Raw genomic sequence first — 14560 nt, 5'->3', positions numbered from 1 at the left:
ATGGGTCCATATGGGTCCATACTGGTTGTACTGGTTCCTATGGGTCCATATGGGTCCATATGGGTTGTACTGGTTCCTATGGGTCCATATGGGTCCATATGGGTCCATACTGGTTCCTATGGGTCCACGTGGGTCCATATGGGTCCATATGGGTTGTACTGGTTCCTATGGGTCCATGTGGGTCCATACTGGTTCCTATGGGTCCATATGGGTTGTACTGGTTCCTATGGGTCCATATGGGCTGTACTGGTTCCTATGGGTCCATATGGGTTGTACTGGTTCCTATGGGTCCATGTGGGTCCATATGGGTCCATACGGGTTGTACTGGTTCCTATGGGTCCATATGGGTCCATATGGGTTGTACTGGTTCCTATGGGTCCATATGGGTCCATACTGGTTCCTATGGGTCCATGTGGGTCCATATGGGTCCATATGGGCTGTACTGGTTCCTATGGGTCCATATGGGTTGTACTGGTTCCTATGGGTCCATGTGGGTCCATATGGGTCCATACTGGTTGTACTGGTTCCTATGGGTCCATATGGGTCCATACTGGTTGTACTGGTTCCTATGGGTCCATATGGGTCCATATGGGTTGTACTGGTTCCTATGGGTCCATATGGGTCCATATGGGTCCATATGGGTCCATACTGGTTGTACTGGTCCCTATGGGTCCATACTGGGAGGTGCCCCCCCCCAATGCAGGTGCTGCTCTCAGTTCCCTTTTCTGACCCCCCATAATGGGGGAAGTGGGAGGAAATGGGGGGGGGAGGAAATGGGGGGGAGCAGGGGCCCATTTTGGGTCAGATTCTGCCCTTTTGGGCCCATTTTGGGTCAGAATCTGCCCTTTTTGGGCCCGTTTTGGGTCAGATTCTGCCCTTTTGGGGCCCATTTTGGGTCAGAATCTGCCCTTTTTGGGCCCATTTTGGGTCAGAATCTGCCCTTTTTGGGCCCATTTTGGGTCAGATTCTGCCCTTTTTGGGCCCATTTTGGGTCAGAATCTGCCCTTTTTGGGCCCATTTTGGCCGCTTTAAGAACCAGCCGACTCGTTTTGGGCTCAAATGCAGCGATTTGGGGCAAGTTCCCCGTTTAATTGCTAAAATTCCCCATTTTGGGGATAAATGCACCAAATTTGGGGCAAAATCTCCATTTTTGGGGATTTTTCCCCCCACTTTGGGGCCAAAATACAAAATTTGGGATCAAAATTCCCCAATTTGGGGCAAAACCTCCCAAATTTGGGGCAAAATCCTCCTATTTTGGGCTCAAATCTGCCATTTCGGGGCAGAAATGGCCATTTTGGGGACAAACGCCCCAATTTGGGGCAGAATCTCCAATTTTTGGTCACTTTCCCCAATTCTGGGCCAAATCTGCCCATTTTTGGGGTCATTATTCCCCAATTTGGGGCAAAACTGCCATTTTTTGGGAAACCTCTGGGGACAAAGGGCACAAATTTGGGGCCAATTCCCTCAATTTGGGGCAAAATCCCCATTTCTGAGCTCTAAAATCGCCTGATTTGGGGCCAAAAAGCTCCAATTTGGGGCTCTGCATAAATTATGCAAATCACCCTTATTATAATGAGCTCAGTGGGAGGGGCTACACAGTAGCCCCGCCCCTTTGGGGGGGGGGGGGCTCTTAAAGGAGCCGCGCTCCAATATTCAGTGGGATCCAGATGCCCCAAAACCGCCCAATTTTTGGGGCTCTTCCACTGGAATTGATGAGTTTCATGGAAACTGATGGTGGAGGAGACGGAGCCGATGGAGAGAAACCCGCCCCCTGCCCCGAAAATGAGCGATTTCACTGAAATCACACCAAAATGGCGTTGGGGGGGGGGGGGGGGGGGTGATGACGTCACTGCTGGGGGTCCCCCCGATGACGTCACTGCTGGGGGTCCCCCCGATGACGTCACAGCTGGGGGTCCCCCCGATGACGTCACAGCTGGGGGTTCCCCCGTGATGACGTCACAGCTGGGGGTTCCCCCCGATGACGTCACAGCTGGGGGTCCCATGTGATGACGTCACTGCTGGGGGTCCCCCCGATGACGTCACAGCTGGGGGTCCCCCGTGATGACGTCACAGCTGGGGGTCCCATGTGATGACGTCACAGCTGGGGGTTCCCCCGATGACGTCACAGCTGGGGGTTCCCCTGTGATGACGTCACAGCTGGGGGTCCCCCCGATGATGTCACAGCTGGGGGTTCCCCCGTGATGATGTCACAGCTGGGGGTCCCCCCGATGACGTCACTGCTGGGGGTCCCCCCGATGACGTCACAGCTGGGGGTTCCCCCGTGATGACGTCACAGCTGGGGGTTCCCCCGTGATGACGTCACTGCTGGGGGTTCCCTCGATGACGTCACAGCTGGGGGTCCCCCCGATGACGTCACAGCTGGGGGTTCCCCCGTGATGACGTCACAGCTGGGGGTTCCCCCGTGATGACGTCACTGCTGGGGGTCCCCCCGATGACGTCACAGCTGGGGGTCCCCCCGATGACATCACAGCTGGGGGTCCCATGTGATGACGTCACAGCTGGGGGTTCCCCCCGATGACGTCACTGCTGGGGGTCCCCCCGTGATGACGTCACTGCTGGGGGTCCCCCCGATGACGTCACAGCTGGGGGTCCCATGTGATGACGTCACAGCTGGGGGTCCCCCCGATGACGTCACTGCTGGGGGTCCCCCCGATGACGTCACAGCTGGGGGTCCCCCCATGATGACGTCACAGCTGGGGGTTCCCCCGTGATGACGTCACTGCTGGGGGTCCCCCCGTGATGACGTCACTGCTGGGGGTCCCCTGTGATGATGTCACAGCTGGGGGTCCCCCCGATGACGTCACTGCTGGGGGTCCTCTGATGATGTCACAGCTGGGGGTTCCCCCTTGATGACGTCACAGCTGGGGGTCCCCCCATGATGACCTCACTGCTGGGGGTCCCCCCATGATGACGTCACTGCTGGGGGTCCCCCCGTGATGACGTCATGGGGGGGCGGCGCGTGGAGCGGCGGCGCTTCAGGAGGAGCCGGAGCTGCAGAATTTTGGGGTGAAAAAGGGGAATTTTGGGTCAAACGGGGCGAGTTGGGGGGATTCGGGGACGGGAAATGGGGGTTTGGGGGGAAATAGGGGGATTTTGGGTTAAATAAATGGGATTTTGGGTTAAATAAATGGGATTTTGGGGTTAAATAAATGGGATTTTGGGGTTAAATGGGATTTTGGGTTAAATAAATGGGATTTTGGGTTAAATAAATGGGATTTTGGGGTTAAATAAATGGGATTTTGGGGTTAAATGGGATTTTGGGTTAAATAAATGGGATTTTGGGTTAAATAAATGGGATTTTGGGGTTAAAATATTGGGGATTTGGGTTAAAGGAGTGGGATTTTGGGGTTAAATAAATGGGATTTTTGGGTTAAATAAATGGGATTTTGGGTTAAATAAATGGGATTTATGGGTTAAATAAATGGGATTTGGGGTTAAATAAATGGGATTTGGGGTTAAATAAATGGGATTTTGGGTTAAATAAATGGGATTTTTGGGTTAAATAAATGGGATTTTGGGGTAAATAAATGGGATTTTGGGGTTAAAATAGTGGGGATTTGGGTTAAAGGGGTGGGATTTTGGGTTAAATAAATGGGATTTTGGGTTAAATAAATGGGATTTGGGGGTTAAATAAATGGGATTTTGGGGTTAAAATAAATGGGATTTATGGGTTAAAATAGTGGGGATTTGGGGTTAAATAAATGGGATTTTTGGGGTTAAATAAATGGGATTTTGGGGTTAAATAAATGGGATTTTGGGTTAAATAAATGGGATTTGGGGTTAAATAAATGGGATTTTGGGGTTAAAATATTGGGGATTTGGGTTAAAGGAGTGGGATTTTGGGTTAAATAAATGGGATTTTGGGTTAAATAAATGGGATTTTGGGTTAAATAAATGGGATTTTTGGGTTAAATAAATGGGATTTGGGGTTAAATAAATGGGATTTTGGGTTAAATAAATGGGATTTTGGGTTAAATAAATGGGATTTTGGGGTTAAAATAAATGGGATTTTGGGTTAAATAAATGGGATTTTGGGGTTAAATAAATGGGATTTTGGGTTAAATAAATGGGATTTGGGGTTAAATAAATGGGATTTTGGGGTTAAATAAATGGGATTTTGGGGTTAAATAAATGGGATTTTGGGGTTAAAGGAGTGGGATTTTTGGGTTAAATAGTGACATTTTGGGTCCAGATGTGAGATTTTTGGGTTCAGATGCTGGGATTTGGGCTAAATAGTGACATTTAGAGTCCAGATGTGGGGGTTTGGGCTAAAGGAGTGGGATTTTTGGGTTAAATAGTGGGGATTTGGGTTAAAATAGTGGGATTTTGGGTCCAGATGTGGCATTTTTGGGTCCAGATGTGGGGATTTGGGTTAAAATAGTGGCATTTTGGGTTCAGATGTGGCATTTTTGGGTCCAGATCTGTTATTTTTGGGTCCATATGAAGGATTTTGGGGTCCAGATCTGGTATTTTTGGGCTCAGATCTGTTATTTTTGGGTCCATATGAAGGATTTTTGGGCTCAGATCTGTTGTTTTTGGGCTCATTTGTGTTATTTTGGGCTCAGATCTGTTATTTTTGGGCTCAGATCTGTCATTTTTGGGTGTTCCCACCTGCTCTCCCTGTTCCCCCGCTGGCAGCAGCGCTCGTGGCCGCTGATTCTCCACGTTTGTGCAGGGCGGACTGACCGTGAGCCTGCGGGGACACGGTGTGACCCATACCTGCCCCATAACCAACCCATAACCACCCATAGCCTATGGGGGAACAATGGGGACAGTTTGACCCACTGCCACCCCATAACCGCCCCATAACCAACCCATAACCACCCCATAACCACCCCATACCTGCCCCATAACCGCCCCATACCCACCCCATACCCGCCCCATACCTGCCCCATACCCACCCCATAACCACCCCATAACCACCCCATAACCACCCCATAACCACCCCATACCTGCCCCATAACCACCCCATACCCACCCCATAACCGCCCCATAACCGCCCCATACCTGCCCCATACCCACCCCATAACCACCCCATACCTGCCCCATACCCGCCCCATAACCACCCCATACCTGCCCCATACCCGCCCCATAACCGCCCCATACCTGCCCCATAACCGCCCCATAACCACCCCATACCCACCCCATAACCACCCCATACCCGCCCCATAACCACCCCATAACCACCCCATACCTGCCCCATAACCGCCCCATAACCACCCCCTACCTGCCCCATAACCACCCCATAACCACCCCATAACCGCCCCATAACCACCCCATACCTGCCCCATACCCACCCCATACCCACCCCATACCCGCCCCATAACCGCCCCATAACCACCCCATAACCACCCCATAACCACCCCATAACCACCCCATAACCACCCCATAACCGCCCCATAACTGCCCCATAACCACCCCATACCTGCCCCATAACTGCCCCATAACCAACCCATAGCCTGTGGGGACAATGGGGACACGGTGTGACCCATAGCTGCCCCATAACCAACCCATAACTGCCCCATAACCACCCCATAACCGCCCCATAGCCACCCCACAGCCACCCCATAGCCTATGGGGGAACAACGGGGACACGGTGTGACCCACGGCCACCCCATAACCGCCCCATAACCGCCCCATAACCAACCCATAGCCTGTGGGGAAACAACAGGGACAGTGTGACCCATAACCGCCCCATAACCACCCCATAGCCTATGGGGGAACAATGGGGACAGTGTGACCCACAGCCACCCCACAACCACCCCACGGCCACCCCATAACCACCCCATATCTGCCCCATAACCACCCCATACCTGCCCCATAACCACCCCATACCTGCCCCATAACCGCCCCATAACTGCCCCATAACCGCCCCATACCTGCCCCATACCCACCCCATAACCACCCCATACCTGCCCCATAACCCCCCCATAACCGCCCCATACCTGCCCCATACCTGCCCCATAACCACCCCATACCCACCCCATGGCCACTCCATATCTGCCCCATACCCATCCCATACCTGCCCCATAACCACCCCATACCTGCCCCATAACCACCCCATACCCACCCCATAACCACCCCATACCTGCCCCATAACCACCCCATAACCACCCCACACCCACCTGCATGTTGACCAGCCGGGCCCCCCCCCGGGGCTGGCGCAGGAGGAGCTGGGCCAGGCCGAGGTTCCCCCCCCTGACTGCGATGTGCAGCGGGGTCAGGCTGCTCTTGGAGTCCTGTGGGGTGGGACGGAACTTGTGGGGCGCCCCATAGGGACGGACAGACACAGGGAGACACAGACCCACAGAGCACAAAGGAGCCCCATAGAGACTCATAGGGACACAGAGATTCCATGAAGACACATAGAGACCCCACTGGGACCCATAAGAAGACATAGAGACCCTATAGAGACCCTATAGAGACCCACAGATCCCATACAGACCCCATAGGGTCACACAGATCCCATACTGACCCCACAGACCCCATAGGGACACACAGAGACCCACAGATCCCATACAGACCCCAAAGACCCATATATCCCATAAAGACCCCAGGGACCCCATAGGGACACACAGAGACCCCCAGATCCCATACAGACCCCATAGGGACACAGAGATCCCATACAGACCCCATAGGGTCACACAGATCCCATACAGACCCCACAGACCCCATAGAGACACACAGAGACCCCCAGATCCCATACAGACCCCATAGGGTCACACAGACCCCATACAGACCCCATACAGACCCCATAGGGACACAGAGATCCCATACAGACCCCATACAGACCCCACAGACCCCATACAGACCCCATAGGGTCCCACAGACCCCATACAGACCCCATAGGGACACAGAGATCCCACACAGACCCCATACAGACCCCACAGACCCCATACAGACCCCATAGGGTCCCACAGACCCCATACAGACCCCATAGCCCCCCATAGCCCCCCATAGCCCCCCATTGCCCCCGTACCCACCTGGCAGCCGGGGTCTGCCCCCATACTGAGCAGGATCTGGACGCAGCGCAGTCGAATTTGGGGGGTGGGATTTTGGGGTCCCCCCCCCCCCCCCCAGAGCAGCCGTGTGGGCCAGGGCAGCGCAGTGCAGCGGGGTCTGACCTGGGGAATGCCCCAAAAACGGCCGGTTTCACCCCAAATCCAATGGAAACCCCCCCCCCCCCCCCCCCCAATGGGGGACCCCCCCCCAAATCCCACCCCAAAGAATCCCCTATAAATCCCCCCCACCTTCATAGTTTCTGGCCTCCACGTTCACAGGGACCCCCGACGTCAGCACGGCCTGGGGGGAAACGGGGGGTGAATTTGGGGTCCCTATAGGGCACTTATGGGGTTTTGGGGTCCCTATAGGGCAGTTATGGGGTCCCATCCCTATGGGGCACTTATGGGGTCCCTATAGGGCACTTATGGGGTTTTGGGGTCCCTATAGGGCACTTATGGGGTCCCATCCCTATGGGGCACTTATGGGGTCCCTTTCCCCCCATAGGGCACTTATCGGGTCCCTATATGGCAGTTATGGGGTCTCTTTTTCCCCCATAGGGCACTTATGGGGTCCCATCCCTATAGGGCACTTATAGGGTCCCTTTCCCCCTATAAGGCAGTTATGGGGTCCCTATAGGGCACTTATGGGGTCCCTTTACCCCCCATAGGGCACTTATAGGGCCCCTTTCCCCCCCATAGGGCAGTTTTGGGGTCCCTATATGGCAGTTATGGGATCCCTTTCCCCCTATAGGGCACTTATGGGGTTTTGGGGTCCCTATAGGGCACTTATGGGGTCCCTATATGGCAGTTATGGGGTCCCTTTCCCCCCCTATAGGGCAGTTATGGGGTCCCTATCTGGCACTTATGGGGTCCCTTTCCCCCTATAGGGCACTTATGGGGTTTTGGGGTCCCTATATGTCAGTTATGGGGCCCCTTTTCCCCCCATAAGGCAGTTATGGCGTCCCTATGGGGCACTTATGGGGTCCCTCTCCCCCCTATAGGGCACTTATGGGGTCCCATCCCTATGGGGCACTTATATGGTCCCTTTCCCCCCCATAGGCCAGTTATGTGGTCCCATCCCTATGGGGCACTTATGGGGTTTTGGGGTCCCTATATGTCAGTTATGGGGTCCCTTTCCCCCCCATAGGGCACTTATAGGGCCCATTTTCCCCCATAGGGCACTTATGGGGTCCCTATATGTCAGTTATGGGGTCCCTTTCCCCCCCATAGGGCACTTATAGGGCCCATTTTCCCCCATAGGGCACTTATGGGGTCCCTATATGTCAGTTATGGGGTCCCTTTCCCCCCCATAGGGCACTTATAGGGCCCATTTTCCCCCATAGGGCACTTACGGGGTCCCTATATGTCAGTTATGGGGTCCCTTTCACCCCATAGGGCACTTATGGGGTCCCTATAGGGCACTTATGGGGTCCCATCCCTATGGGGCACTTATGGGGTCCCTTTCCCCCCATAGGGAACTTATGGAGTCCCTATATGTCAGTTATGGGGTCCCTTTCCCCCCATAGGGCAGTTTTGGGGTCCCATCCCTATGGGGCACTTATGGGGTTTTGGGGTCCCTATATGTCAGTTATGGGGCCCCTTTCCCCCCATAAGGCAGTTATGGGGTCCCTATAGGGCACTTATAGGGTCCCTTTCCCCCTCCATAGGGCAGTTTTGGGGTCCCTATAGTGCAGTTATGGGGGCTCTTTCCCCCCCATAGGGCACTTATGGGGTCCCTTTCCCCCTATGGGGCACTTATGGGGTCCCTTTCCCCCCATAGGGCAGTTTTGGGGTCCCTATAGTGCAGTTATGGGGCCCCTTTCCCCCCCATAGGGCACTTATGGGGTCCCTTTCCCCCCATAGGGGACTTATAGGGCCTCTTTCCCCCCATAGGGCAGTTATGGGGTCCCCCTATATCCGTTATAGGGTCCCCATGTCCCTTATAGGATCCCTATGTCCGTTATAGGGTCCGTTACCTGCAGTACCTCGGGCAGCCCGTAGGTGGCGCCCACGTGCAGCGCCGTCCGCCCCTCATTGTCCGCAGCGTCGGGGTCGGCGCCGGCCGCGATCAGATCCCGGACAAGGGCGGGGGCTGCGGCCAGAGCCGCCACCAGCAGCGGGGTCTGGGGGGGCAATAGGGGTCAATGGGGGTCGGTATGGGGCTGTATGGGGCTGTATGGGGCAATATAGGGCTGTATGGGGCTGTATGGGACAGTATGGGGATGTATGGGGATGTATGGGGATGTATGGGGCTGTGTGGGTCAGTATGGGGCTGTATGGGGCTGTATGGGGCAATAGGGGTCGGTATGGGACAGTATGGGGATGTATGGGGCTGTATAGGGCAGTATGGGGCAATAGGGGGCAGTATGGGGCTGTATGGGGCAATATAGGGCTGTATGGGGCTGTATGGGGCTGTATGGGGCTGTATGGGGCTGTATGGGACAACAGGGGTCGGTATGGGGCTGTATGGGGCTGTATGGGGCTGTATGGGGCTGTATGGGGCAATAGGGGTCAGTGTGGGGCAGTATAGGGCAGTATGGGGCAATAGGGGTCGGTATAGAACAGTATGGGGCTGTATGGGGCTGTATGGGGATGTATGGGGCAATAGGGGTCGGTATGGGACAGTATGGGGCAATATAGGGCTGTATGGGGCTGTATGGGGCAATAGGGGTCAGTATGGGGCTGTATGGGGCTGTATGGGGCTGTATGGGGATGTATGGGGATGTATGGGGCTGTATGGGGCTGTATGGGGATGTATGGGGATGTATGGGGCAGTATAGGGCAGTATGGGGCTGTATGGGGCTGTATGGGGCTGTGTGGGGCAATAGGGGTCGGTATAGAACAGTATGGGGCAATATGGGTCGGTATGGGACAGTATGGGGCTGTATGGGGCTGTATAGGGCAGTATGGGGCAATAGGGGTCAGTATGGGGCTGTATGGGGCTGTATGGGGCAATAGGGGTCAGTATAGAACAGTATGGGGCAATATAGGGCAGTATAGGGCAGTATGGGGCAATAGGGGTCGGTATGGGGATGTATGGGGATGTGTGGGGCAATAGGGGTCGGTATAGGGCAGTATGGGGCTGTATGGGGCAATATAGGGCTGTATGGGGCTGTATGGGGCAATAGGGGTCAGTATGGGACAGTATGGGGCTGTATGGGGCTGTATGGGGCAATATAGGGCAGTATAGGGCAATAGGGGTCGGTATGGGGCTGTATGGGGCAATATAGGGCTGTATGGGGATGTATGGGGCTGTATGGGGCTGTATGGGGCTGTATGGGGCAATAGGGGTCGGTATGGGGCTGTATGGGGCTGTATGGGGCTGTGTGGGGCAATAGGGGTCGGTGTGGGGCTGTATGGGGCAATATAGGGCTGTATGGGGCTGTGTGGGGCAATAGGGGTCAGTATGGGGCTGTATGGGGCTGTATGGGGATGTATGGGGATGTATGGGGCTGTATGGGGCTGTATGGGGATGTATGGGGATGTATGGGGATGTATGGGGCTGTATGGGGATGTATGGGGCTGTATGGGGATGTATGGGGATGTATGGGGCTGTATGGGGCTGTATGGGGATGTATGGGGATGTATGGGGATGTATGGGACAGTATGGGGATGTATGGGGATGTATGGGGCAATAGGGGTCGGTATGGGGCTGTATGGGGCAATATAGGGCTGTATGGGGCAGTATGGGGCAATAGGGGTCGGTATGGGGCTGTATGGGGCAATATAGGGCTGTATGGGGCAGTATGGGGCAATAGGGGTCAGTATGGGGCTGTATGGGGCAATATAGGGCAGTATGGGGCTGTATGGGACAGTATGGGGATGTATGGGGATGTGTGGGGCAATAGGGGTCGGTATGGGACAGTATGGGGCAATATAGGGCTGTATGGGGCTGTGTGGGGCAATAGGGGTCGGTATGGGGCTGTATGGGGCAATATAGGGCAGTATGGGGCAATATAGGGCTGTATGGGACAGTATGGGGATGTATGGGGCTGTATGGGGGAATAGGGGTCAGTATGGGGCTGTATGGGGCTGTATGGGGCAACAGGGGTCGGTATAGAACAGTATGGGGCTGTATGGGGCACCATCAGACCCCACTATATCCCAGCACACCCCATTAGATCCCATTGTCCCCCCATTGCCCCCCCATTACTCCCCATATTCCCCCATTCCCCCCCCAATACCCCCCCATTCCCCCCATTGCCCCCCCATTATCCCCCATTACTCCCCCCATTACTCCCCCCATATCCCCCATTACCCCCTATTATCTCCCCATTACCCCCCATTATCCCCCATATCTCACCTTCCCCCGATGTTCCCGTATCTCCAGCCCCCCCATGGCCCCATAGATTTCTGCAGCCGCTCGACTCGGGGCTCGCAGCCCCCGGGCACAGAGAAGGTGGAGCAGCCTGGGGGAAAGGGGGCGGTAATTAATGCGGGTAATTAATGGGGTCATTAATTAATGGGGGTCATTAATTAATGGGGGTCATTAATTAACTGACCCATAGTGACCCCATTACACCCCCCCTGCCCCATAGCCCCCCCATTGACCCATAGTGACCCCATTACACCCCCTGCCCCATAGTGACCCCATTACACCCCCCCTGCCCCATAGCCCCCCCCACTGCCCCATAGTGACCCCATTACCCCCCCTGCCCCATAGCCCCCCCCATTGACCCATAGTGACCCCATTACACCTCCACTGACCCATAGTGACCCCATTACACCCCCCTGCCCCATAGCCCCCCCCACTGCCCCATAGTGACCCCAATACCCCCCTGCCCCATAGCCCCCCCCCCATTGACCCATAGTGACCCCATTACACCCCCTGCCCCATAGCCCCCCCCACTGCCCCATAGTGACCCCAATACCCCCCCTGCCCCACAGCCCCCCCCACTGACCCATAGTGACCCCATTACACCCCCCCTGCCCCATAGTGACCCCATTACACCCCCCCTGCCCCATAGCCCCCCCCACTGCCCCATAGTGACCCCATTACACCCCCCTGCCCCATAGTGACCCCATTACACCCCCCCCTGCCCCATAGCCCCCCCCACTGCCCCACAGTGACCCCATTACACCCCCTGCCCCATATCCCGCCCCATTGACCCATAGTGACCCCATTACACCCCCTGCCCCATAGTGACCCCATTACACCCCCCTGCCCCATAGTGACCCCATTACACCCCCCCTGCCCCATAGTGACCCCATTACACCCCCCCTGCCCCATAGTGACCCCATTACACCCCCCCTGCCCCATAGTGACCCCATTACACCCCCCTGCCCCATAGCCCCCCCCACTGCCCCATAGTGACCCCATTACACCCCCCTGCCCCATAGTGACCCCATTACACCCCCCCTGCCCCATAGTGACCCCATTACCCCCCCTGCCCCATAGTGACCCCAATCCCCCCCCCTGCCCCATAGCCCCCCCCATTGACCCACAGTGACCCCATTACCCCCCCTGCCCCATAGCCCCCCCCATTGACCCACAGTGACCCCATTACACCCCCTGCCCCATAGCCCCCCCCCCTGCCCCATAGTGACCCCAATCCCCCCCCCTGCCCCACATCCCGCCCCATTGACCCCACAGACGTGTCTCCGTCCTCGTCCTGTCCCAGCAGCTCCTTTGGGGTCACCCCGCTCAGCGCAGCCCTGGCAGCCGACAGCTCCTCGGGGTCGGGGTCGGGACCCCCCCCCGCGCCCCCCACATCCAACATTGGGGGCGACCACGAGGGGCCGGGGGGGGCGGCCTGGAGGGATACAATGGGGGGGTCACAGGGCGGCCCCTAAAGACCCCAATGGCCCCATAACCTGCCCCATAACCTGCCCCATTGCCCCCCCCATTGACCCCATAACCTGCCCCATAACCTGCCCCACTGCCCCATAACCCCATAACCTGCCCCATAACCCCATAACCTGCCCCATTGCCCCCCGACCCCATAACCTGCCCCATTGCCCCATAACCTGCCCCATAACCTGCCCCATTGCCCCCCCATTGACCCCATAACCTGCCCCATTGACCCCATAACCTGCCCCATTGCCCCCCATTGACCCCATAACCTGCCCCATTGACCCCCTCATTGACCCCATAACCTGCCCTATTGCCCCCTCATTGACCCCATAACCTGCCCCATTGCCCCCCATTGACCCCATAACCTGCCCCATTGCCCCCCCCATTGACCCCATAACCTGCCCCATTGCCCCCCCCATTGACCCCATAACCTGCCCCATTGCCCCCCCATTGACCCCACAACCTGCCCCATTGCCCCCCGACCCCATAACCTGCCCCATTGCCCCCCATTGACCCCATAACCTGCCCCATTACCCCCTCATTGACCCCATAACCTGCCCCATTGACCCTCATTGACCCCATAACCTGCCCCATTGCCCCCCATTGACCCCATAACCTGCCCCATTGCCCCATAACCCCATAACCTGCCCCATTGCCCCCCCATTGACCCCATAACCTGCCCCATTGCCCCCCTCATTGAACCCATAACCTGCCCCATTGCCCCCCATTGACCCCATAACCTGCCCCATTGCCCCATAACCTGCCCCATTACCCCCTCATTGACCCCATAACCTGCCCCATTGACCCCATAACCTGCCCCATTGCCCCCCACAATGGCCCCATAACCTGCCCCATTGACCCCATAACCTGCCCCATTGCCCCATAACCCCATAACCTGCCTCATTGCCCCCCCCATTGACCCCATAACCTGCCCCATTGCCCCCTCATTGACCCCATAACCTGCCCCATTACCCCCTCATTGACCCCATAACCTGCCCATTGCCCCCTCACTGACCCCATAACCTGCCCCATTGACCCCATAACCTGCCCCATTGCCCCCCATCATTGACCCCATAACCTGCCCCATTGCCCCCTCATTGACCCCATAACCTGCCCCATTGCCCCCTCATTGACCCCATAACCTGCCCCATTGCCCCCTCATTGACCCCATAACCTGCCCCATTGCCCCCTCATTGACCCCATAACCTGCCCCACTGCCCCCTCATTGACCCCATAACCTGCCCCATTGCCCCCCCCATTGACCCCATAACCTGTCCCACCCCCACCCTGCCCCACTGACCCCATTGCCCCCCTGTTCCTCGCTCACCTGGGCCCCCCCTACAGGTGGGGGTCCGACTCCGTAAGCGCCCCCCAGGACCCCATAGGACACAATGGGATCCGGGGGGGGTCCAGGCCATGATAGAGCTGGGGATGGGATGGGGGCACCTGGGGGGAGAGGGGAGATGGGGGGGGGGATATGGGGGGGGATGTGGGGGGGGATGTGGGGGGGGGATGTGGGGGGGGGATGTGGGGGGATGTGGGGGGGGATGTGGGGGGGGGATGTGGGGGGGGGGATGTGGGGGGGGATGTGAGGGGGGGGATGTGGGGGGGGATGTGGGGGGGGGATGTGGGGGGGGATGTGGGGGGGGTGGGATGTGGGGGGGGGATGTGGGGGGGGGATGTGGGGGGGGGGATGTGGGGGGGGGGATGTGGGGGGTGGGATGTGGGGGGGGTTGTGGATGTG

The 14560-nt window shown here is 56.8% G+C and overlaps 1 protein-coding gene and 1 long non-coding RNA gene across 2 annotated transcripts; both read right to left on the bottom strand.

The window, feature by feature from the left end:
- Nucleotides 1–1055: 1055 nt before the first annotated feature.
- On the bottom strand, nt 1056–4689 carry LOC146752624 (uncharacterized). The gene is made up of 2 exons (XR_014940512.1): nt 4633–4689; nt 1056–3012 (listed from the first exon to the last, which is right to left on the bottom strand). It is a non-coding gene; the product is annotated as an uncharacterized LOC146752624 (long non-coding RNA).
- Nucleotide 4690: 1 nt separating this feature from the next.
- Nucleotides 4691–14279, bottom strand: LOC146752623 (NF-kappa-B inhibitor delta-like; the record flags this gene model as incomplete). Its single annotated transcript, XM_085531488.1, is given in 9 exon segments — nt 4691–4714; nt 6147–6260; nt 7005–7098; nt 7100–7145; nt 7272–7323; nt 8999–9145; nt 11326–11431; nt 12618–12775; nt 14144–14279. Coding segments are annotated over 8 exon segments (708 nt in total), but the record flags the coding sequence as incomplete, so codon positions are not given.
- Between the last annotated feature and the right edge of the window lie 281 nt (nt 14280–14560).

The sequence above is a fragment of the Coturnix japonica genome, unplaced genomic scaffold (assembly GCF_054131305.1).
Source record: "Coturnix japonica strain WE unplaced genomic scaffold, WE-NBRP24 Scf043, whole genome shotgun sequence".
Taxonomy (NCBI): Eukaryota; Metazoa; Chordata; class Aves; order Galliformes; family Phasianidae; genus Coturnix; species Coturnix japonica.
The sequence above is the reverse complement of the archived record's forward strand: the minus strand, read 5'-3'. Positions and strand labels throughout refer to the sequence as shown.